This window comes from Phocoena phocoena, chromosome 15 (assembly GCF_963924675.1).
Source record: "Phocoena phocoena chromosome 15, mPhoPho1.1, whole genome shotgun sequence".
Lineage (NCBI taxonomy): Eukaryota > Metazoa > Chordata > Mammalia > Artiodactyla > Phocoenidae > Phocoena > Phocoena phocoena.
The window spans coordinates 44573199-44595722 of record NC_089233.1 but is presented as its reverse complement, the minus strand read 5'-3'; the positions used below and the strand labels follow the sequence as shown (position 1 = coordinate 44595722).

Below are 22524 nucleotides of genomic sequence, written 5' to 3'. Positions count from 1 at the left end.
TCAACCCTTCTTCCCACCATATTCCAAAATATATTCCAGGATTAAATGTAAAATGTAAAGCTGTAAAAGAAAAATAAGAAAAATTTTTTGATTTTTTTTAAATTGAAGTATAGTTGATTTACAGTGTTGTGCCAGTCTCTGCTGTGCAGCAGTGACTCAGTTATACACATATAGACGTTCTTTTTTTAATAATCTTTTCTGTCATGGTTTTATCACAGGATATTGAATATAGTTCCCTGTGCTATATATTAGGACTTCGTTGTTGATCCATTCTAAATGTAATAGTTTGCATCTACTAACCCCAGCCTCCCAGTCCATCCCTCTCCCTCCCCCGCCCCTTGGCAACCACAAGTCTGTTCTCTATGAGTCTGTTTCCGTTTTTTAGATAGGTGCATTTGTGCCCTATTTTAGATTCCACATATAAGTGATATCATATGGTATTTGTCTTTCTCTTTCTGACTTCACTTAGTATGATAATCTCTGGTTTCATCCATGTTGCTGCAAATGGCATTATTTCATTCTTTTTTATGGCTGAGTAGCAGTCCATTGTATATATGTACCACGTCTTCTTTATCCATTCATCTGTTGATGGACATTTAGGTTGTTTCCATGCCTTGGCTATTTTGAATAGTGCTGCTGTGAACATAGGAGTGCATGTATCTTTTTTTTAAAAAAAAAAATTTATTTTATTTTTGGCTGCCTTGGGTCTTCGTTGCTGCACGCGGGCTTTCCCTAGTTGCGGTGAGCAGGGGCTACTCTTCGTTGTGGTGCGTGGGCTTCTCATTGTGGTGGCTTCTCTTGCTGTGGAGCACGGGCTCTAGGTATAGGGGCTTCAGTAGTTGTGGCACGTGGGCTCAATAGTTGTGGCTCGCGGGCTCTAGAGCACAGGCTCAGTAGTTGTGGCACGTGGGCTTAGTTGCTCCACAGTATGTGGGATCTTCCCAGACCAGGGCTTGAACCCGTGTCCCCTGCATTGGCAGGCGGATTCTTAACCACTGTGCCACCAGGGGAGTCCTGCATGTATCTTTTTGAATTATAGATTTGTCCAGGTATGTTCCCAGGAGTGGGATTGCTGGATCATATGGTAATTCTATTTTTATTTTTCTTAGGAACCTCCATACTGTTTTCCATAGTGGCTGTACCAACTTACATTCCCACCAACAGGTGGGAGGAGGGTTCCCTTTTCTCCACACCCTCTCCAGCATTTGTTATTTGTAGATGTTTTAATGATGGTTATTGTGCCCAGTGTGAGGTGCTACCTCATTGTAGTTTTGATTTGCATTTGTCTAATAGTTAGTGATGTCGAGCATCTTTTCATGTGCCTACTGGCCATCTGTATGTCTTCTTTGGAGAAATATCTTTTAAGGTCTTCTGCCCATTTTTCGATTGGGTTGTTTGTTTTTTTGTTGTTGAGTTGTATGAGCTGTTTGTATATTTTGGAGATTAAGCCCTTGTCTGTCGCATCATTTGCAAATATTTTCTCCCATTCCATAGGTTATCTTTTCGTTCTTTTTTTAAGAATCTTTATCCAGTGTCAAGATCAGAGAAGAATGTATACCCTTAGAGGAAGAAAACGTAAAGAAAAAGACTAATACAATAAGAACAGAAAAAAAATTGAAAATTCTCTTATAATTACAAATTTTACCAAATAAAAAGACAAATGACAGAGGGAAATATTTTAGAAATATATAAAATGTCAGACAGAGGGACAATATCCTTAATTAAGTAATTGTAAGAGGAGAGCACAATTAGATTGAGCAGCCAGGGAGACTTTGGAGCAAGCAGCCTTGATGCTGAAACCTGGAGGAAGCACAGGGCTGGGGACATGAACTGGTCTCAGAGGTGGGGAAGCATTAGGCCCGTGCAGGTAACTGATAGCTGGAGGGTCAGAGGTGGGCAGTCCCCCCAGGACCTGTTTCAGATGCTCTTGCATGTAAAGGTTTAAGTGAGACAGTGATATGACCAAGTTTGCCTTTGAAAAGGATCTCTCTGGCTGTATAGCAGGCAGGCGGAGGTTGGGGGTTCCATTTAAGAAGTCTCTTCAGAAGACCAAGGTATTGATCTCCAAAATGGGATGGGTTCACCCAGGAGGTGGGTGAGACACAGTCATTAAGGTATGGGAAGGAAATATTGGGACTTCTAATTATATTCATGTTCAGATATTAACCACCCAGTTATACATGTGTTTAATTTAAAACAAATGTATATATTGAGGGCATGTTCCAAAAATGTTACTGATTGAATGTGTAATCAAGAAAGTTTAGGGCTGCTGGTCTAGGCAAGATATGTGGCTGGCCTGGAGCAGAGAGGCAGCAGACGAGGTGACTAGAGGTGTATGGGTTTGAAATGTTTTGGAGTCTTGGTGTACATTGGAAGTGGAGGTGGGGCAAGAAGGGGTATCAGGAATGACTGCTGGGGGTCTGCCACGGGCACAGGTATTTGCTGAGATGGAGAACTGGAGGGGAAGCAGATGGAAGCAGAGGGGGAGAGGGTGGAAGATCAAGCATTTGGTGTTGGACATGGTAGTTTTGATTTGCCTGTGGGACTCCACGTGGAGACACTGAAGATAGCTGGGTATACAGCGCTGTACCTGGAGCTCAGTCCTTTGAGGCCTGCACGTTGTTGATGTGACCTGAGTGTTGGTCAGGGCAGACCAGGTCATGCAGCAAAACCCCTGGGTCACTGGTATATTTCTTACCCCACTGTGTGTCTGGTGTGGCCTCTGCTTGTTGTGGTCACTGAGGATCCAGGCCAGCAGGGCCTCCAGCTCCACACACCCTCCCTCCACCTTGTGGGCCGTTGCTGCTCCTGAAGCGGAAGGGACATGGTCTCTGCTCACATTTCATTAGCCAAAGCAAGTCACTTGGCCGCCCCTAACTCTAAAGGGGAAGGGGGATGTGCCATCCTGCCCTGGGCCCAGGAAGGCACAGAGCCAGAGAGAACGGTGAGCGGCACTGGCGACTGCCATGTATTCTGTGCAAGAGCTGATGGGCTCGGCTATTTTTAGCGGATGACAGTCGAGTAGCACTGGGCCCGCAGCACAGAGCACTGTGCTCCCCTCTTCGCTGCCTTAGGGCATGTCCTGGGGGCCTAGGGCAGAACACCACTTAAGCTGAACAGGAAGGTCCTGTGACTCTGCTAGAAAACGCAAGTGTCCTGGGGACCAAGGGCCACAGAAGTGAGGTGGGTCTGCCTGTGAGCTGCCAGAGCCGGGTGGGGTCCACCCCGGAGGAGGCTGGCAGCCCCACCACAGCCCTGCACCCACTTCCCGCTTAGCTTCCCTTCTGATGCTGCATGCCACATTACTGGCGTCATTTCTGAAGCATGAAACTACTGCTTTTAAGCACTAACGTGGTTAAAGAGTAATTGTAATTTAGGATACCAGAGCAGGAAATTAGAGCTCAGCTGGGTAGTTCGGCCAAGCAGGGCTGGACAAAGCCAGCCCAGGACAGAAGCTCTTTCAGTTCAGCTCAGTGTTCCTTCTCCATGTGCGAGACCGAGACCATGACCGTGCTGAGCATTTCATGTCCTTGTTCGTTTACTCTGCACAACGGGCCTTTCAGGTAGATTCCATTAGAGTGAGGGAACTGAGGCTCAGAGAGTCGGGCTGTGAGGAATGACAGGCCATCTCTGCCTCCACTGCTATGCAGAGCCCAGGTTTGGGAGCACGGTGCCTCGCACTTTACAGGTGCTCCCACTGGAGGGAAGCACCGCAAGGGCCCCAGCTGCCTGAGGGGCTGTTTTACTGGATGGGGGCCTTGCTCTGAGTCTTCACCCAGCACTCTGTTCCCTCCCCTGGTAGAGGAATCAGGCAGGTTATTGAAACATCTAACTCGGGAACAGTAAGGTGAAAAGCAAATCACTATCAATTTGGAAATCGGAGGGGAAGCAGGTGCCATTCCTGCACCTACCTCCTCACACATTTTCCCAGAACTGCAGCCCTTTTGCCTGTCTGGGCGCATCTGAGGGTTGCTCACCGGGGCTCGTGGAGGTGGAGTCGGTCCCCAGGTTGGTCCCTGAAGGGCTCCAGTCCTGGTGCTAGAGAGGTGGACACATCCACAGCAGCAGTGGGTATGCTGGCTGAGGTCACACGTCCAGGAAGGAGAGGGTGGCCAGTTCCCAACAGTTTTAAACCATTGAGTGTCGGAGCAGCTCATGGGAAATGGCTGTTCGGAAGCTGATAGGCTTAGTTGCATAGAGAATCTTGCGAGCGCTGAGCATTTATTGCCTAAGGGAAGTCTGAGGGCTTGTGCCAGCTGCCCTGTAGAGGGCCTGTGGGAAATGAAGCCTCCACAGCGTCAGGTGCTGGGAGCAGGCAGACCAGCAGGAGTTACTGTGGGGGCCTGGCCTTAGGTATCATTTCTCCTGTTCAGTTTGGCAGGTGCAGTTTGACTGGAACACACTAAGGTATACTTTTGTTTTTCATCTCCATAGTGCAGGAACTACATTGATATAAACAAGCTCATTCACTGAAGTTTTCCTCAGTAAAGAACATCTTTTGGGCTTCCTTGGTTCCTAGATTTGGCTTCTATTCTTTCAAGAAAGGTCTCTCTCTCTCTCTCTCTCTTCTTTTAATTTAATTTTATTTATTTGGTTGCACCGGGTCTTAGTTGCAGCAGGCGGGCTCCTTAGTTGCGGCTCGCCAGCTCCATGTTTGTGGCATGCGAACTCTTGGTTGCGGCGTGCGTGTGGGATCTAGTTCCCTGACCAGGGATTGAACCCACCCCCCTGCTTTGGGAGTGCAGAGTATTAACCACTGCACCACCAGGGAAGTCCCAAGAAAGGCCTCTCTTTATCTACCCATCAGTGCTTCATATTATCGCCCTAGTTTCACAGCTCAAAGTGGGGAAAAAGAAGACAGCCTCCTTAAAGTATAAATGACAACTTTCATTTGGTGGCATGCAATGAAAGATCTTTAAAAATATATACCTTCTCAGTTTGCTCAAAAAAGAGGTTTTGCTCTTTTGGCAGGAAATGGTTAAAAAAAAATTTTTTTTTTTAATGACAGCTCCATCCACAGGAAGTTTTCTTAGGCTGAGCTCAGAGACACAGCCTTTCTCATTAAACATGATGAGTGCAGCCTCATTCTTATTTTCTGTCTTGACCTTAAAATGGGGACAGGGCTTTGTTGTTTAAAACCTTCATTTGTTATTTGCCTGTTTTCCTTTGTTAGCAGAATGAGAGTGAACCCCTGCTAGTCTTGATGTCCTGCATGAACTGTTTTCCAGCTGCGGATTGACAGAGTATCTGACAGGGTTCACTTCTTAACACCTGCTGGTTCCTTCTAATACAGAATTTCCAGCTCTAGCCTCACAGAGGACATGGTAGTGTTTATATGAGGTGGGGGCCTTTGGGAATGATGGTACTGTTATTTTTCCCATTTCCTGTTCCAAAGAGAGACTTTGACAGCTCAAACCTCTTACAAAGAAATAATGCTTCCATTGTTCAAAGCAGTTCAATTATGTTTGAGTATCTCTTTAGAAGGCACGGAAGGAGAAGAAAAAGAGAGGTAGGAAAGGGAAAGCCCAGGTCAGATAAGCGAGCAGACAGAGAAGCGATGGGGCCAGTTTCTTGGTCTGAACTGCTGGAGGGGGTGTGAAGACTGTCGTTCTGAGAAGATGGGATGGATGGCCAAGAGCTGAGCAGACCAGACAAGTTCATTTTTCTTCTAGTGTAACCTTTATTAATTTTTTCTGACAGTACAGTCCTGTCTTGCATAGGATTTTGCGGACTCAGTAGTTTGGCTTGCTGGATTTGGTTTGGTGTTGTCATGTTCCCCAGGTCGCTTGGGATCCTGTGTGTCTCTGTGAATGGTCTGACCCAAGAACGTCTTTGTCTTGGACATCAGGAAAGATGGCCTGCGTTCAGTTCCACATGGACCGTGTGCTCATACACGAGCCTCAGTTTCTCATCTGGAACCTGGGACTTATATACAACATTTTAGCCCAGAAGGCATGAGGCTTGGCAATTGATGCCAAAAAGTCAGCCATAAGTGTGAATGAACTTCTGTGGAAGGACCTGTTTTGGCACCAGAGCTGAGGTCAGTTGCAGGAGAGTCCTCCCACTGTGGAAGCCAGTAGGTGTCTCCTTCACTGCCGTTCCTGCCTCCCATCCTGCTTCTGGGACAGCATGCACCCCTGTGTCTGGCTTCCACCTCCCACAGCGGTGAACTGGCACTGCAGGTAGGAGCAGTCCTTAGGGCCAAATTCTGGTTATTGGTTTTTTGCTTACTCCCAGATACAGTTTCCTGCTTCATTGAGCTTATTTGATCTGTCGAGGCCAAAAACTCCTTTTTGTTTGTTTGCTTATGAAAGTGGTTTAAGTCTTAAAATTAGAACCTTCAGGTCCTGTCCTGAGAGACTGAAGGGCTCCTTTGGCCACTCCAGGGTGGCTTCCTTTGTCCCCAGTTCTCTGTCCCTCCTAGTTTGTTTGTTTGTTTGTTTGTTTTTTTGCAGTACGTGGACCTCTCACTGTTGTGGCCTCTCCTGTTGCGGAGCACAGGCTCCGGACGCGCAGCCTCAGCGGCCATGGGTCACGGGCACAGCCACTCTGCGGCATGTGGGGTTTTTCCGGACCGGGGCACGAACCCGTGTCCCCCGCGTCGGCAGGCGGACTCTCAACCACTGCGCTACCAGGGAAGCCCCCTCCTAGGTTTCTACAGAGACTCTCAGGAAGGATTCAGGCATGCTCAGCACCCTTACTGGCCTGTTCCAACCACAGGGGAAGGGAGATGCCATACAAAGCTCTGAAGTGCGGGTGGTGGCACATTAATGATCATGGGCATTGAGTCTGGCTCGGCAGGGACAGAGGGAAAGGCCGTGAAGGTGAAGTAAGTGGCAGTGTCGCAGGAAAGAAAGCGGGGCCAGAGAGGATGGTCATGTCCCACGTCTCAGGTGAGTTCCTGGGACGGGGGATGGCCACTGAGTGTGGGTTCTTGGCTTTGTGCAGGAAAGAATTCAAGAGCGAGCCATAGTAAAGTAATAAGAAAGTTTATTCGGGGACTTCCCTGGTGGCGCAGTGGTTAAGAATCCGCCTGCCAATGCAGGGGACACGGGTTTGAACCCTGGTCTGGGAAGATCCCACGTGCCGCGGAGCAACTAAGCCCGTGTGCCATAACTACTGAGCCTGCACTCTAGAGCCCACAGGCCACAACTACTGAGCCCACATGCCACAACTACTGAAGCCCGTGCACCTAGAGCCTGTGCTCCACAACAAGAGAAGCCACCGCAATGAGAAGCCTGTGTACCGCAACAAAGAGTAGCCCCTGCTCGCCGCAACTAGAGAAAAATCCGTGCGCAGCAACGAAGATCCAATGTAGCCAAAAATTAATTAATTAATTTTTTTAAAAAGGAAGTTTATTCAGGGAGATACACACTCCATAGACAGAGTGTAAGCCATCTCAGAAGGTGAGAGGCACCAGGGTACGGGGTTGTCAGTTTTTATAGGGGTGGGTAATTTCATAGGCTAATGAGTGGGAGGATTATTCCAACTATTTTGGGGAAAGGATGGGAATTTCCAGGAATTGGGCCGCTGCCCACTTTGTGACCTTTATGTTTGGCCTTGGAACTGTCATGACGCCTGTGGATGTGTTATTTAGCGTGTTGTATTACAGTGAGCATATACTGAGGCTCAAGGTCTAGTGGAAGTCAACTCGTCCACCGTCTTGGAGCAGGTTGGTTCTAACCAGTTTATGTTGTGTCCTTGATGGCTGTCATTCTTTTAAAGGTTATGCCCTGCCCCCTTCCTGTCTCAGCAAGTGCTGAGGTGCTCAGGGGCTGCTGGGTGGGCAGGCAGCTGTGGTCTCCTCAAGTCATACTTCAGACCAATAAAACTAGAATTTCTTTTTTTTCTTTCTTTAGTTTTATTATTATTTTTTCTTTTTCTTTTTTTGGCCACGCTGCACGGCATTCAGGACCTTAGTTTCCTGACCAGGGAGCAAACCCATGCCTCCTGCACTGGACCGCCAGGGAATTCCCAAAACTAGAATTTCTGAATTTCTGAAGCAAGTTCCAGGCATTGATATTTTGTAAGTTTCTCCAAAGATTCTAATACACAACCAAGTGACTGTCAACCAGAGTAACTTTCAGCGTAGATGCTTGGTTGAAGACACAAACTATGAAATAGAAGAAAACTGTGGAACTCAAGTGTAGTTGGAGCCCAGAGAAATTGGTGGTGGTTCTGATAATTTTCTGCATTAATGATCATGGGGCAGTCATTCTTTGATCAAACATTCACTGAGCACAAACTGTAGGCGTGGCATTGATTTAGCTACCGCAGAGACAAAGGTGAAAGACGGGGTCCCTGCTGGAAGGACTTCATCTGTTGGAGAAAGATGGCCAGACCCGATGATTATGCTGCTGAGAGAAAAACTTTTCCAGCATAAATTTAGAGCTGAAGTAATTGACAATAGACAGATTAACAGGAGAAAAGTTTATTATGCATGTGGGAGTGCTCTGTAACTAGAGCAGCTACCCAAACAGCCAGAGGGAAAGGGTTTATATTGCCAGTTTCATAAAGGGGAGGGGCAGGACTGAGGCTTGTTGATACAGTGTTTTTGGATGTCCTGCGCCCAAGGTCAGTCACCTCCCTGACTGGAGACCTCCCCAAGGGCGGTTTGTGGCAGCTACTCTTCTAGAGCTCTGCCTTAGGCAGAGGAGGGAATTTCCAATGAGATTTCTTTCTGCATCTATTAGAAATCAGATGTTTTCATTTTGAAGTAATTTTGGGTTGTCAGTCCCCACATTCCCCCAGTTGAAACTTCCCAAGAAGTTTCAAAAGCCAGGAGCTGGTTGATTGGTGCAGAGAGAAGACTCAGCTGAGAAGGTGAGAAGTAGGCAATTTGCAGTAGGAAAGAAGACCTTGGGTTAGAACAAGCAAACAAAAAGAAAAACAAAGATTAATGGTTGGAGCAGATTGTAAACCCATTTTCTGAGTCCAGAGGGCAGTCAGTTGAGAAGATATTTAAACGTTGAGTTTGAAGCATTTTTAGGTTGTGGAGGGAGGATGGCAATAAGATGGATTTCCTGGTTTGCAGTTTGAATGTCTTTGGTAATGGCATCCCACACGTGATCTGCTGTGGTGAAGGCTCGAAAAGGTTTACATCAAGTTGACCAGCTTCATCCGGAAGGACTTCAGATCCTCAGGGAAGGGGAAACTGCACGACAGCCTGGAGTCCCATTGAGGATCTGGGCAGTCAGAGGGTGTGAAGAAAATTAGAAATGTTAACTTGGAGGGTTGTAACCAGGTACTGAAGGAAACCCAAAGAATTGAGAATTTGGTGAAGACTGATAAAATGTACAAGAGGGCAGGATCTAGACCAGTTTACAGATAGATAATAAAACCTCAAAGATAATGAACAGGACTAGAAATCTGAATAACCCACAAGGGTGTGTTACAGTTTTCTGTTGAAACATAAAATTTCTCTCCACAGTCGTGTCCTTCTTTGATCAGAGATACTCAAAGTAAGATTATTTTTATTTATTTAAAAAAAAAAAAGATTTGGCCTAATCATTTACATAAGTGCAGCAAGCATGCCAGTTGACCACATGGGCCTCTTAAAAGTTTGCTTTGCTGGAACATTTTATAAGGAATCTCAGACTTTTAAAAGTCATTCGAAGCTAGGAAGCCAAGCCAAGAACTGCAGTACCTATAGATTTGGATGAATTCCTATCTTCCTGAAGTCCTTAAAATATCCTACAGTTTTGGGGCCTGCCAGGAAGTGACCTGTAAGTAAGGCTGGGAACTATGTAAATTAGGTACCAGGCCTATTTTTCTAAGAAGCGTTTCTAAACATTGGTTCCATAAAGTCAGCCTTAGTTCCTTAAAGCTGTCTGGTCGTATACAATTCTATGAACCATTTTAAAATATGCCATTCCAGTCAAAGCCTTGGTTATATAATCATTGTTTCCAATTGTGTTCTGCACAAGGAAGATGGATTCTTGCTGAAGTTATGCAAGTAACTACATTGCCATGAAAATAAGAATAGTCAGTCAGAGTCTCTGAATTCTGGAGGGATCAGGCAGGGGAAAAGATAAATGTTTGTTACCAAAGTTAGTGTGCCCGATGCACAGTGAAGCCAAACAAACCAGCACATCAGAGTTTGGAGCAGAGAAAGGTTTATTGCAGGGCCAAGCAAGGAGAACCGGTGGCTCATGCTCAAAAACCCCTGATGGCTTTGGTGGAAAAGTTTTTATAGGCAAGATTTGGGGCGAGGGCTGCAGGGTGTGTAACTTTCTTCTGATTGGTTGGTGGTGAGGTATTACGATGGTGCTACAGGAATATTGTGCTCAGCCTGAAATTACCATCCTTCGCCTGGATGGGGGCCTTAGTTCCTGCAGAAGACACTCAAAGATATTGTTTTGTATATCCCTTGAGGAGGAACCAGGACCCTGCCCCAAGGGTGCACTGTTGTTCTTGACTGCCCCTCCCTTGTTTCTCATTGCCTCCCTTCCCCAATTAGCAGCTGTTTGAATCTGCCCTTTGGAAATCCGGGAAGGTCAAGGAGGCTGAGTGAAGCCTATCTCCTAGAAACAGGGGGTGCAGAAGGGCTTTTTGTGCCCAGGAGGGCCCCAGAGAGTCCTGCTTGGTTTCAGCTATTGTTGAAAAATCCATTCATAAAACTTTTATATCACGTCAGCCTGATACACTGGTTCTTTTATATTTATTTATTGATTGATTGATTGCCACGTTGGGTCTTCGTTGTTGCTCGCGGGCTTTCTCTGATTGCAGCGAGCGGGGACTACTCTTCGTTGTGGTGCACGGGCTTCTCGTTGCAATGACTTCTCTTGCTGTGGAGCACGGGCTCTAGGCGCGCGGGCTTCAGTAGTTGTTGCTTGCGGGATCTACAGCGCAGGCTTAGTAGTTGTGGCCCACAGGCTTAGTTGGTCCGCGGCATGTGGGATCTTCCCGGACCAGGGATTGAACCCATGTCCCCTGCATTGGCAGGCAGATTCTTAACCACCTCGCCACCAGGGATGTCCAATACACTGGTTCTTAACAGTTATACTGTGATTGTTTCATGAATGCTGTAAGCTAGCCATCATCAAGTTATTTCCCTGTTTATTATTTTTATAACATGTGTGTTAGGCAAGTTTCAAAAAAAAATCACAGAATAAAAACCTTAGTTAAATACGTGGGTTTTGTTTTATTGCTGCACTTGATATACATGAAATAATGGATTTCAAGCAATTTTACTACATATCTACTTGTACTTTTATTCTTAGGTTGAGTTTATAATCTTAATAATCTAGTAGATTATATTAGGTTGTTATTCTTCCTGGGTTTATTAGTCAAATAATGTGTGCTCATATTATACTTAATGCTGATAACTCGGAGTGAAACCATGCACTTCAGGTGGGACTTGAACCCACATGCCAGGAGTTGAACCTGGTCAAAACCCACTGTCTTTTCATTGAGGTCACACACCTGGTCTCAGGACTTCATGAAGCTCAGGTTCTTTATGTCTTGTCGACTGAGAGACACAGTGATAGGTAGAAGTGGATTTATTTAGAGAGAAACACACTCCACAGAGTGTGGACCATCTCAGAAGGTGAGAGTCCCCGAAATATGGTGTGGTTAGCTTTTATGGGCTGGGTAAATTTCATAGGCTAATGAGCAGGATTATTCCAACTATTTCGGGGAAGGGGCGGGGATTTCTAGGAATTGGGCCACTGCCTGCTTTTGGCCTTTTTTGGTTGCCCTCAGAACAGTCATGGCACTGGTGGGTACGTCATTTAGCAAATGCATTACAATTAGCATATAATGAGGCTCAAGGTCTACTGGAAGTCGAATCTCCCACCATCTTGGATCTAGTTGGTTCTAACCAGTTTTTGTCTTGTCCTTTGGCTGTGTCACTCTTTTAAAGGTTGTGCCCTGCCCCCTTCCCTCCTGTTTCAAGAGGACAACTGCTTTTATTAAACTGACACCACTGAACTGGTTTTATTTATACATGAGCTTGAAAAATATTTGAGTTCTTATACTTCTGGGAGTTTTAGGAATATTTAATTTGTCGCTTATTTCTCTTTAAGCCAATTGGAACAGAGCTCCTTAAAGGGGTTTTATAAATTAATTTGGTAATACAATCCAGGGCTAGGAAAACATCACAAATACAGTGGACCCTTGAACAACACGGGTTTGAACTATGCGGGTGGGTCCACTCATAAACAGATTTTTTTTCACCAAAGACGTACCATAGTACCACATGATCCACGGTTGGTTGAATCCACAGAAGCAGAACCGCAAAAATGGAGGGCCAACTTTAAGTTATACTCAGATTTTCAATTGCATGGAGGGTTGGCACCCCTAACCCCTTCGCTGTTCAAGGGTCAGCTGTAGCTTATATATGTACATACATACACACACATATGTCCATACATATGTAAACAGACAGATACAAAGAGAGATCTTACTGCACTCGTCCTGACAGCTGAGCCACCAGTCAGCATAATCACAGTCACACAAAACTCAGCAGCTTATGTAACGTAAGAGTTGGTTCTCATCTTTGCCCTGCTTTATTTATCTTTTTATCTGAATTTAGTATTGGGGAAATGGAACAATTTAAGGTACCTGCTCAAGATGAGGACTAATGCTTTTTTACTATATTTGACTTTTAAGATGCTCATTTCCCATGATATGTAATCCTGTGGAGGCAATGGACTAAATTTCAGGTGAGGGACCTTTTGAGAATACCAGGCAGCAGTCTGGGTGTTTCCACAGCCCAGCTGTGTGGGTAAAACACCTGACCTATCTCCAATATGTCATTTTTCCTTTTCTTCCTCAGGTAGAGGCTGTGTGGAGTCCCTGAGTCCCTTAACAGCCCCGCATGTAGGCAGGGGCCTAAAGCTCTAGTGGCTGTAGGGAGGTGGGGCTGAGGTGGGAAGGACAAGGCCTGGCAGGGTGGACAGAAGGAGCCGGTAGAAAGGTCAGGCACGCGTACAGCCCTCTCTGGGATGCCTTCTGAGGAGACGGCTTGGGATTTCCAGACAGAAAGTAGAGTTAGGGGATCAGGGGATGAAAAATTACTGAGGAGATATCAAGGGTGGAGGGACTCTTGCTAAAGGCAGGTCAAGGGTTTAGACATCAAAGGTGGGGGGATGATGGACTTGATCAGATATCAAGGTGGGGGATGACTTAGCAGGATTCTTGCTAAAGGCAGGTCAAGGTCAAGGCAAGAGGGCTCAGTTCTTGGTAAAAGCTGAGAAAGTGAATGTCTAATGACTGCATCAAAATTTTACAAGTCAGGTGGTGTCAAATTCTTAGCTGTCAACAAAAATGAAAAAGGGCTTATTTGAGTTTTTTTACTGTGTGATTTTGAGTATGTAACCCTGAAGAAATGGTGATACTAGTAAACTTCCACTCCCTTTTACTGATGTGAACAAGTTCTCAATACTTATGTGTTTAAAAACCAAAAACAGAATTAATGCTAACTGCCCCACTTTTTTCTATCAATAAGTAATATATAGAGAGAGACATGATGCATTTGGGAAAGTAGTGGAATCCATCTCATTTAAAGATGTATTTTCAATAAAAGTTTACTTTTCATGCTTAATAATAATTTACCAAAAATATAACACATTTGTCATTTTGATTAATGTGTATGATAATAATTATAATAACTCAATCCAGAAGAAAATGATTTTAATGTAGAAGAGCCTTATTGCTACAGGTAGATACATTTTTTTCATTTCTATTTCTATATATTTTTTTTGTTCGAGAGGAATATGACAGCTAGTAAGTGGTAGATTGGATGCTGGACCAGATGATTTGACTTCAGAGCCGGCACCTTAACCACTACATCGTATGCCTTTCCTCAGTGAATGGGTAGACTGTACATGGAATTTAAGATGCCCTTTTAAACTTCTCCTGCATCATCTAGTTAACTCCTGTATTCCTGACTTAGTGTTTCCACCAGTGGCCCTTTCCCTGGAAGCCCAGACTAGGTCAGGTCACCCTGCACCAGATGCCTCTCTCACAGCCCTTTGTCTGCCCCGCTGAGCTGAGAGCACAGCAGAGACGCAGACAGCAGTCTGCTGCCCTTATTGTCCACTTGCCCCAGGAGTGCCCCGTGCTCAGTAACGACTGGTGGATGAGCCAGTGAATGAGTGAAAGGATTACATCGTCAGATATGCGTATTTGTCATCAGCTTTATTGAGGTATTATTTACATCAGCTTTGTTGAAGTATTATTTACATGCGATAAAATTTACCAACATATACATTCATGTGTCCACAACCACAGTCCAGATAAAGAACATTTCTATCACTGCAAAAGTTGCCTCGTGCCCCTTGCAATCTCTTTCCTCTACTCCCAGCCTCTGAGGTCACTGTTCTGCATTTCTGTCTCTGTAGTTTTGCTTTTTCTGGAATTTCAGACAAATGGGATTATACAGTATGTAGTCTTTTGTGTCTGTCTTATTTAACTTAGCCTAATGCTTTTTTAAAAACTTTTTATTTATTTATTTTTATAAATTTATTTATTTATTTTTGGCTGCATTTGCTCTTCGTTGCTGCACGCGGGCTTTCTCTAGTTGCGGCGCGTGGGCTTCTCATTGCAGTGGCTTCTCGTTGCGGAGCACAGGCTAGGCGCGCAGGCTTCCGTAGTTGTGGCACATGGGCTCTAGAGTGCAAGCTCAGCAGTTGTGGTGCATGGGCTTAATTGCTCTGTGCCATGTGAGATCTTCCCGGACCAGTGCTCGAACCCGTGTCTCCTGCATTGGCAGGAGGATTCTAAACCACTGTGCCACCAAGGAAGCCCCTAGCCTAATGCATTCAGATCCTTCTGTATTGTTGCATGTGTCAGCAGTTCAAGGTATATTTTTTAAAACCACCTTACTTTTTTTCGAAATAGTCCAGAAATAAGTAACTAAACCCATTGAGGTTGAGACTTGATATGCTGAGATAAGCAGCAGTTTCCATGTGTGCTTGGGGCTCATGGGGTCCCCAGAACCCTTCAGCACGTCCGTGAGGTCAGAGAGATTTCATGGTAACACTGAGATGCTGTTTGCCATTTTCACTTTCATTCTCTCATGGGGTTTCGGGAGCTTTCCACATGCTGCGTGACGTGTGGGATTGCAGCAGATTGAATGCAGAAGTAGATACGAGAACCCATCTGTCTTCTGTTAAGCTGTCTGGCTTAAAGAAATTTGTAAAAATCTCCTCACTAAAATTTTTCGTTTTGGAAAATATAATCATTTTTTATAACATGTTAATTATATTTATTGTTGTTATTAGATGACTTAATAGATATTTAAAATTTTTCTTTAATTTCTCATAAAACAAAGAGTAATAAACACAAATCATATGAACAGAAGCTCTTTTGGGCCCTCAATTTTTCAGTTGTAGAGAGGCCCTTAGTCCAAGAAATTTGAGACTCTCTGGGCTAGGGACATTTTTTAACAGGGGATCAGGAACAGAATGAGGAAGTCTTGGAGCTGGTTGTGGATTAGAAGAGTCTTGAGACCTGGGATGATGACCTGGCCTGAGGTGCCCGCAAAAGGGGCCTCTGGAGGGTATGCGGGCAGAAATATGAGAACATGCAGTGATGGCCAGAGCCTTCCGGCCAGCTGCCTCCCGGGACCTGGTGTGGCAGGTTCTGTCGCATATGTGCTTCCTCTGATGGGTAGCCCACGCTTGCTTGCAGGAGGGCAGTCAGCGGCTCAGAGGCAGCCATTCTCCTGAGGTGAAGTTGCAGCTACTGTCTGACATGAAGTTGGGTACTTTCTGAGGATCTGATGGCTGTGCTGGGTTCTGATTCCAGGGCACACAAAGGAAATCAGCAGGACTGTTTCTTTGGCTTTCGGGAAACAAATTTTACCCTACTAGAGTAACTGGTAGAGTTCTAAGCGCAAATTAAAAGGCAAAAGCAGGTGGGAGGCTCCTCTTATCATTGGTGATGCTCTTGTTGGAAATAAAAGGTGTGGATCGTGGTCAGTGATGCTGTTAGTAAACCACAGCAGACTCACTCCTGCCTTTGACCTGCTCACTGCTTTTCTCTTTCAGGCGAAAGGGCCTGTGCTTCCGACTGAGGAAGATACTCCTCTGTGTCGTGGGGTTGTACGTGGCCATTCCATTTCTCATCAAACTGTGTCCTGGGATACAGGCCAAACTGATTTTCTTGAATTTCGGTAAGTGCTGTGTGTCCATGTTTCCTTTCATTTTAGTAAGAGTTCATTTTCATGGTGATTTATGTATTTATATATTCACTACTGAGATCAGGAAATAGAGGCTTTTTATTGTCCAGAAGGTTCCCTTTGCCCCCTCCCAGTTAAAAGATGTTTGTAACGAGGGCATTGCTCTTCAGGGTTGGCATTTGTGTGCACAGGTGACTACTGCATGGTGGGGGGGTCTTTCTTCAGCTGAGGTAGGTAGAAATGTTGATAACATGGAGAGTCTTCTGAAGCTGTCATGTTGGGGATGCGCTGTCCTTTGTGCAGTCTAAGAGGTTAACTATCCTTGGAAAAGGTGACCACTGAAAATAGTGCCTTAAAAATAATTAGGCCTTTTTTCTTTAAATTAAAAAAAAAATCTTTTTTTTCCCCCCTTAAAAAACCCTGACAACTTGAGGATATGGGGAGGGGGAAGGGTGAGCTGTGACAAAGCGAGAGAGAGGCATGGACATATATACACTACCAAACGTAAGTAAGGTAGATAGCTAGGTGGGAAGCAGCCGCGTAGCATAGGGAGATCAACTTGGTGCTTTGTGACCGCCTGGAGGGGTGGGATAGGGAGGGTGGGAGACGCAAGAGGGAAGAGATATGGGAACATATGTACATGTATAACTGATTCACTTTGTTATAAAGCAGAAACTAACACACCATTGTAAAGCAATTATACCCCAATAAAGATGTTAAAATAAAAAACAAAACAAAAAACCCTGACATACTTTGGTTTCTGTGGAATTATATGCTGGCTTTCGAGGTGTTATAGTCTCCTTCAGTTAACTTGGACCTGGTGTGTTCCAAAGTTTGTTTTTTTTTCATGCTATATGTTTACTTTTGGGCAAGTGGGAGGAAAAAGGGTAGAAGTATCAGGTTTATGAAGTGGAAGGTATACGGTTGCCAGGAATAATCCTTTTATGGAGCATCCTTTTACACCTTCAAGATGAGGCCAGGTGGGAAGGGACTGCGCCTGCGGGCCTTCAAGGTCGGTGGATAGAACATGGTGCTTGGCACCAACAGGTGCCTCATGAGAGATGGCTTTGCAGTCGGGTGTGGGGAGCCCTCAGGGCAGGTGAGGCAGGCTCTGCATGCTCTTGGCTGTGCTGGTTTGCAAGGAGTGGGTTTGAACTTGTGTGTGTCGGAGCTGGAGGCTTGGGAAGCTGGGCTGGTGCTATGGAGGCAGCAGGGGAGCTGGTGAAGAGGAGGTGGGAGGAGAGGACAGACAAGAGGTGTTGCAAGGCAGGGGGTGGGTGGCCCCTCGTCTGGAGTAACTGCATCAGTGCTGCAGACTCTGCAGAGGCCCGTGTGCATTGGGGCACATGAGTTTGGGGTGTTAAGTCTGCAGTAGACTTGATCACAGAAAAGTGGATGTCGCTGCTGAAAGGGAATGTCTGCTCTAAAGAGGCGCAGGAGGAGGAGGGACAGAAATAGTGAGGTGGATATTTAATACTTCATAAACCTAAAATGCGTTTTGTATTTGGGTGTCATAAAGTAAGTGTAAAACACATGTAGGTACACTAAGAAGCATTTGATTTTTCTAACATAAACGTGGCTAAACTTCCAGGAATTTATCATCCCTGAGTTTTCACCACTTGTGAGAAGCACAAACTTAGAAGGAACTCACAACCTGTTAAAATCAAGAAAGTTTTGTTTTTTTCTGACTGTAATGTTCCTTAAATGTCCACAGTCAGTCTAGCACAGAAGAGAGTTTGAGTTACACGCAAACACGAAGCCACAGGCTGCAGATTTCCCAATAGTAAACCTTAGAGTCAGCCCTGCACAGCTTTTCCACAAGGCAGGCCTCCGGACAACTCCAGGCCCCTTGGGCAGGTGTCTTGGCAGCAGGTGGCCTGCTGCCCTCTGGGCTGCCACACCGCGGGGTCCCAGCAAATATTTGAATAGAGTTGATTTTCTTTAGGTCAATCATTGGGGTAACTTTAGACACAGCCCACAAATTTTGCACTGTTGATTTCCTAATGAAATGGCAGGATGTTCCTGGGTTCTCTGGCACAGAAGAGGGAGGGCCAGGCTGGGCCGTGTGGCCGCCCTGCACCCCCCAGAGAGACACCCGTCCCCGACTCCTTGTTTCCATATGCCTGCTGTGTGGAAGTGGGATGGTTGTGTGTGCCCCTCCCCGTGGAGGAGATGGGGATCTCCAGGCTGTCTTGTGGTGTGACTTGGCAGTTTCATCTCACGCTTCTGGAGGGCCTGCGTGTTCAGGGGGCACCTTCGTTCTTGTCTCCTCAAGATGTGAATTGTGAGCTGTGGATTTCCATTTGGATATTGAAGGAAGTGTAACAATCTTTTGGGCCCCAAAACATGATTAAAATAGTCTTAAGTTCATAGCAACTCTATCTGAAACTAAATGTATAACTCAGATAAATAAGCGTTAGATGAAGGATAGCATCTATGATTTAAGGCATTATTCTACTTAAAATATATTTTCATAAAAAATACATGATCTTTCTAAAAACAAAAGATGAACTGAAAAACTCTGAAAGGCATGAAGAAGAAAATGAAACTTGTTCAGAGAAAATTGCTGTCACATTGTTTATTTCCTGCTGGCCTTTTTGTATGTGTCTGTACATGTTAGCATAAATATATGTGCTTTTCGATACTCCATTCAAAAGTCGGTACCCCCGCCCCCAGCCCGGCGATGTTGTCGTGATAGCAGCGCCTTGTCACAGTCTTTGCCCTGGGATTTAGAACCATCTCCTGGTGGGAAGGAATGTTTCAGTTCAGAGGCTGGTGTAAAACTGCTCTTGTCTGCGCACTGCCTTGGGCCTTTTTTGGAGATTAGGGTTAATATATGAATAGCTCATTTGTTGTTCAAGCAGAAGGCCAGCCTGTCCACTACAGCTTCCACGGGACGGCAGTCCTTCAGCCTCCTCTTTTTCTTTCCCCTTAGCAGTCCCTGTGATCCCTGATAGCTTTCTTTCCTTATCCCTTTCTTCTTGTGGAAGCCCAGAGCCCTTCGGGGAACTGGCGTTTGATAAAACCCAGAGGGCCTTCCCGGCCCTTCCCTTGTTGGTGCCCCACCTCTTCCCGTATATCAGGGTGGTCTTTACTCAGTGCCTGGGATGGGGCATAGCCCCGATGTTCAAAGTTCTCAGGCAGTCAGACGTGTTCCCTGCAGCCCAGGAGTTCTGGCCTCTCACCCCACGAGTATCTTCTAGATTGGCTGAGGAAAGGATGGCAGACTCAGTTGTTTTCTGTTCATTCATGTGTTTACTCACTGCTTACCGAGCATCATCTCTTGAGGGTCCTTTCTAAATCGCTCCCGATGATGTTTGTGGTTGCTGATAAATGACAACGAGGTCAGAGGGTGGATGATACACAGCTGGGGAAGCAGGAGAAACCAGAGGCCTGGTCCTGACAGCTGCATGGGCCTGTGTGCTGGGTCCCTGGGCTGTGCACTCAACTTCTGTGTGAGGCGGAGCTTGTAATTGATAGCGATGAGGAGCTGGGTCACTGTCCTCGGCTCCCGACTCCTGCCCCTGCCACCTCAGGGGACTGCTGGCGGGCTGGGTGCTCTCTCCTTGCTTCAGCCCTGCGGTGGAAGCAGGGGCCAGGAGGGTGGGCTCCAGCCTGCATCCCAGAGTCACGGGCCAAGGGCTGTGGCCACACGAAGGCCAGCAGGAGTGAGCCGTGTTCTGGTCCAGGCAGATCCTGGACCCTCCTCAGGCCAGCCTGGGGCCCTGCACCCCTTGACTCCGTTCCTTTGTCTTGCAGAAGTTCTGCTTGCTTTTACCAGTAGTGGCCAGGTGGTTCCTCTGGGGCTGTCTCACCCCCCGGGACTCACCAGGCACCTCTCGCTAGCTGGAGGGGAGGCACACAGGCAGCACCTGCTGCACTTGGTGCATTAACTGCATCCTTTCCCACGGTTTCTAAAACAGAAATGAAAGTGAACCGGAGGATGGGCTTGGTGGGATGAGTCTGTCCTAGAGCAGAATTGAGTTTCTTGGTTCTAGATTTCTCGGGTTTGGAAGCTTTTAAGATTAACTGCTAATCTTCGGAAGATGCTTTTCACTGGTAGGGGCCCTCTCGGAACTCTGGGGCAGCGCGTAAGCTGCATGGCTGCCTTTTCTGGGAGAGAGCCCGTGAGGCCTGACAGCAGTGCCCTCAGCCCTCGATGGTGCCCACCTTCCCTTTAGCACGGGCACTCTGGCCTCAGGAGCAGAGTTGATTGAATCAGCACTTGTTGGACATATTCAGAGTTTTACTGACAAAGTTGTTTCCCCTCAGTGGTCAGATGATGAACTGCCACCTGACGCTGCAGCCTCGGCTTCCCCAGCACGGAGCAGTCACCAGGGATGGCAGGAGTGGGCACTTCCGTCTGAAAGAGACGCGTGCAGGGGAGACCTTGCTAGACCTGCTGGTCAGGAACCCTCCCTGAGGATGTTGTCAGAGTGAACTCTGACTCCACAGCATAACAGACACCACAGATGGGGTGGCTTAAAACTACAGAAATGTATTCTCTCCCAGTTCTGGAGCTTCGAAATCCCTGTGTTGGCAGGCCTGGGCTCCCTCTTCCTTGCCTCTTCCCAGCCTCTGGTGGTGGCTGGTGTTCCTTGGCTTGTAGCAGCACCACTGCTGCCCCTGCCTCCATCACACGGCTGCCTTCTCCTGTGACTTCATGTTGGCTTCCTTCTGTCTGTCTGTATCCAAATTCCCTTTTGATAAGGACACCAGTCGTATTAGAGCAGGTCCACCAAATGACCTTACTTAAGCTTGATTATCTCTGTAAAGACTCTGTTTCCAAATGAGGTCACCTTCTGATGTGCTGGGGGTTAGGACTTCAATATATCTTTTGGGGGGACCCAATTCGAGAACATTCAGGGCCCACCAGGATCAGAGCCAGTTTACCTTCCTCACTTCCTATCCGATTAGTCAAGAGTGTGGGCTATGGAGTCGGGCTGCCTGGGTGCAAATCCCAGAATCATCACATGTGACCTATGGTTGAGCAAGTGCTGTGGTCACAGTCGTACCAGCCTGGTTCAGGGACGGTGGTCAGAGTACCAGGAAGGTGCACCAGTAAATAGGATGCCACCTCCTTTGAGTGCCGGTTTTCTTTTGAGAGAAAATAATTAAAGTTTTTAAAATGTAGCCTGCTGCTTGGAAAAGAGATGGATTAAGAAGCTGGAGGTTCAAAAGCAGCCCTGGTGGGAGGATTTGTCTTCCCCGTGGTTTAAAAGCTCAGGGAATTCCGGGGGGGGGGGGGGAAAGGAGCATGTGCATATCTCCACGTCCTCGTGAGTTGGCTGTTTCATTTCTTCAGTGAACATTTACTGAGCCGTGGGGACATTTGACAAAGTAAGAGCTGGAATGTAGGTATGTGGGTGCAGAGTATTGGGGGCGCAGCAGGTGCAAAGGCCCTGGGGCGTGAAGTGGGCATGCAGGGCTCTGGTGCCGAGAGGCCGTGTGAGTTACACAATGAAACTACTCTCTTCACCAAAGAAAACCAGAGTTGCATGACTTCCTTGTTGAAGACTGGCTGGAAGTCAGGGCTACACTGCACTTTGTCCCCACCCACTCTGGGAATTGCCATTTTATAATGTGAGTAAATCCCATCTCAAGGTTTGGTTTTTTGTTTTTCATTTTTCAACTAAATATAACTTCAAAAATTGTGTTCATCTCAAGCAATAAAAGTGCACTGGTATACAAGGGGAAAATTACACACTCGCCTCCACCCCCACACACACTTTAAACCCATGTTCACAGCCTGGTGTGTCTCTCTGTATTTCTTTCCAAGCCACACTGTGTTGGTGTTGGTATTGGCATTGGTGTTGCTTGCTTGTACAGTGGCGACATGGGATTACGTAGCCGCAGCACAGTGATCTTACCCTCCTTCCCTGCTCTTCTCACCTGCCTGTAATTCACAGAGGTTCTTCCAAGTCTGTCGATATCGGCTGCCTCTGTCTGAAGGCCCAGGGCTTCCCATCGTTGGGTGCACTGCAGTTTATCAGCCGTTGCCCTGTCGACAGGTCACCTGTTAAATTCAGGGCTGAATGAGTAGCTGCTGTTATGTTCCCATGCCTTCCCTCGACTCTGTGTGGCTTGTGGGTTCTGTGGATTCCTCCACCTCTGGCACCCACTCCTCATCTTCGGCCTCACTCTCTGTTAAATGACAGCACTAGGAACCTCAGAATCCCACTTACCTGGCCCGCACTCACATTCAGGTGGTCATCAAGCCCGTGGCCCCAGGTCCAGAACACACATCCATCTGTCGCCTTTCCCACAGTCCCTCCCCCAGCACCCTGGCTCCAGCCTTCAGTCGTAGCCTCCTTGTCTCCAGCCTCTCTCATGGCCAGGCCGACCCTCAGGTCTCCCAAGGATCTTTCCTTCCCTCCTTCACATCTTCTCACACCTTG

At 46.6% G+C, this 22524-nt stretch overlaps 1 protein-coding gene across 1 annotated transcript in view; it reads left to right on the top strand.

Annotated features, from left to right (window-relative positions):
* Nucleotides 1-22524, top strand: part of ABHD12 (abhydrolase domain containing 12, lysophospholipase) — a 68574-nt gene that overhangs the window by 31162 nt on the left and 14888 nt on the right. Inside the window, exon 2 of the mRNA XM_065892187.1 lies at nucleotides 15996-16120. Within this exon, the coding sequence (XP_065748259.1) occupies nucleotides 15996-16120 (125 nt within the window). The remainder of the gene's footprint in view (nucleotides 1-15995; nucleotides 16121-22524) is intronic.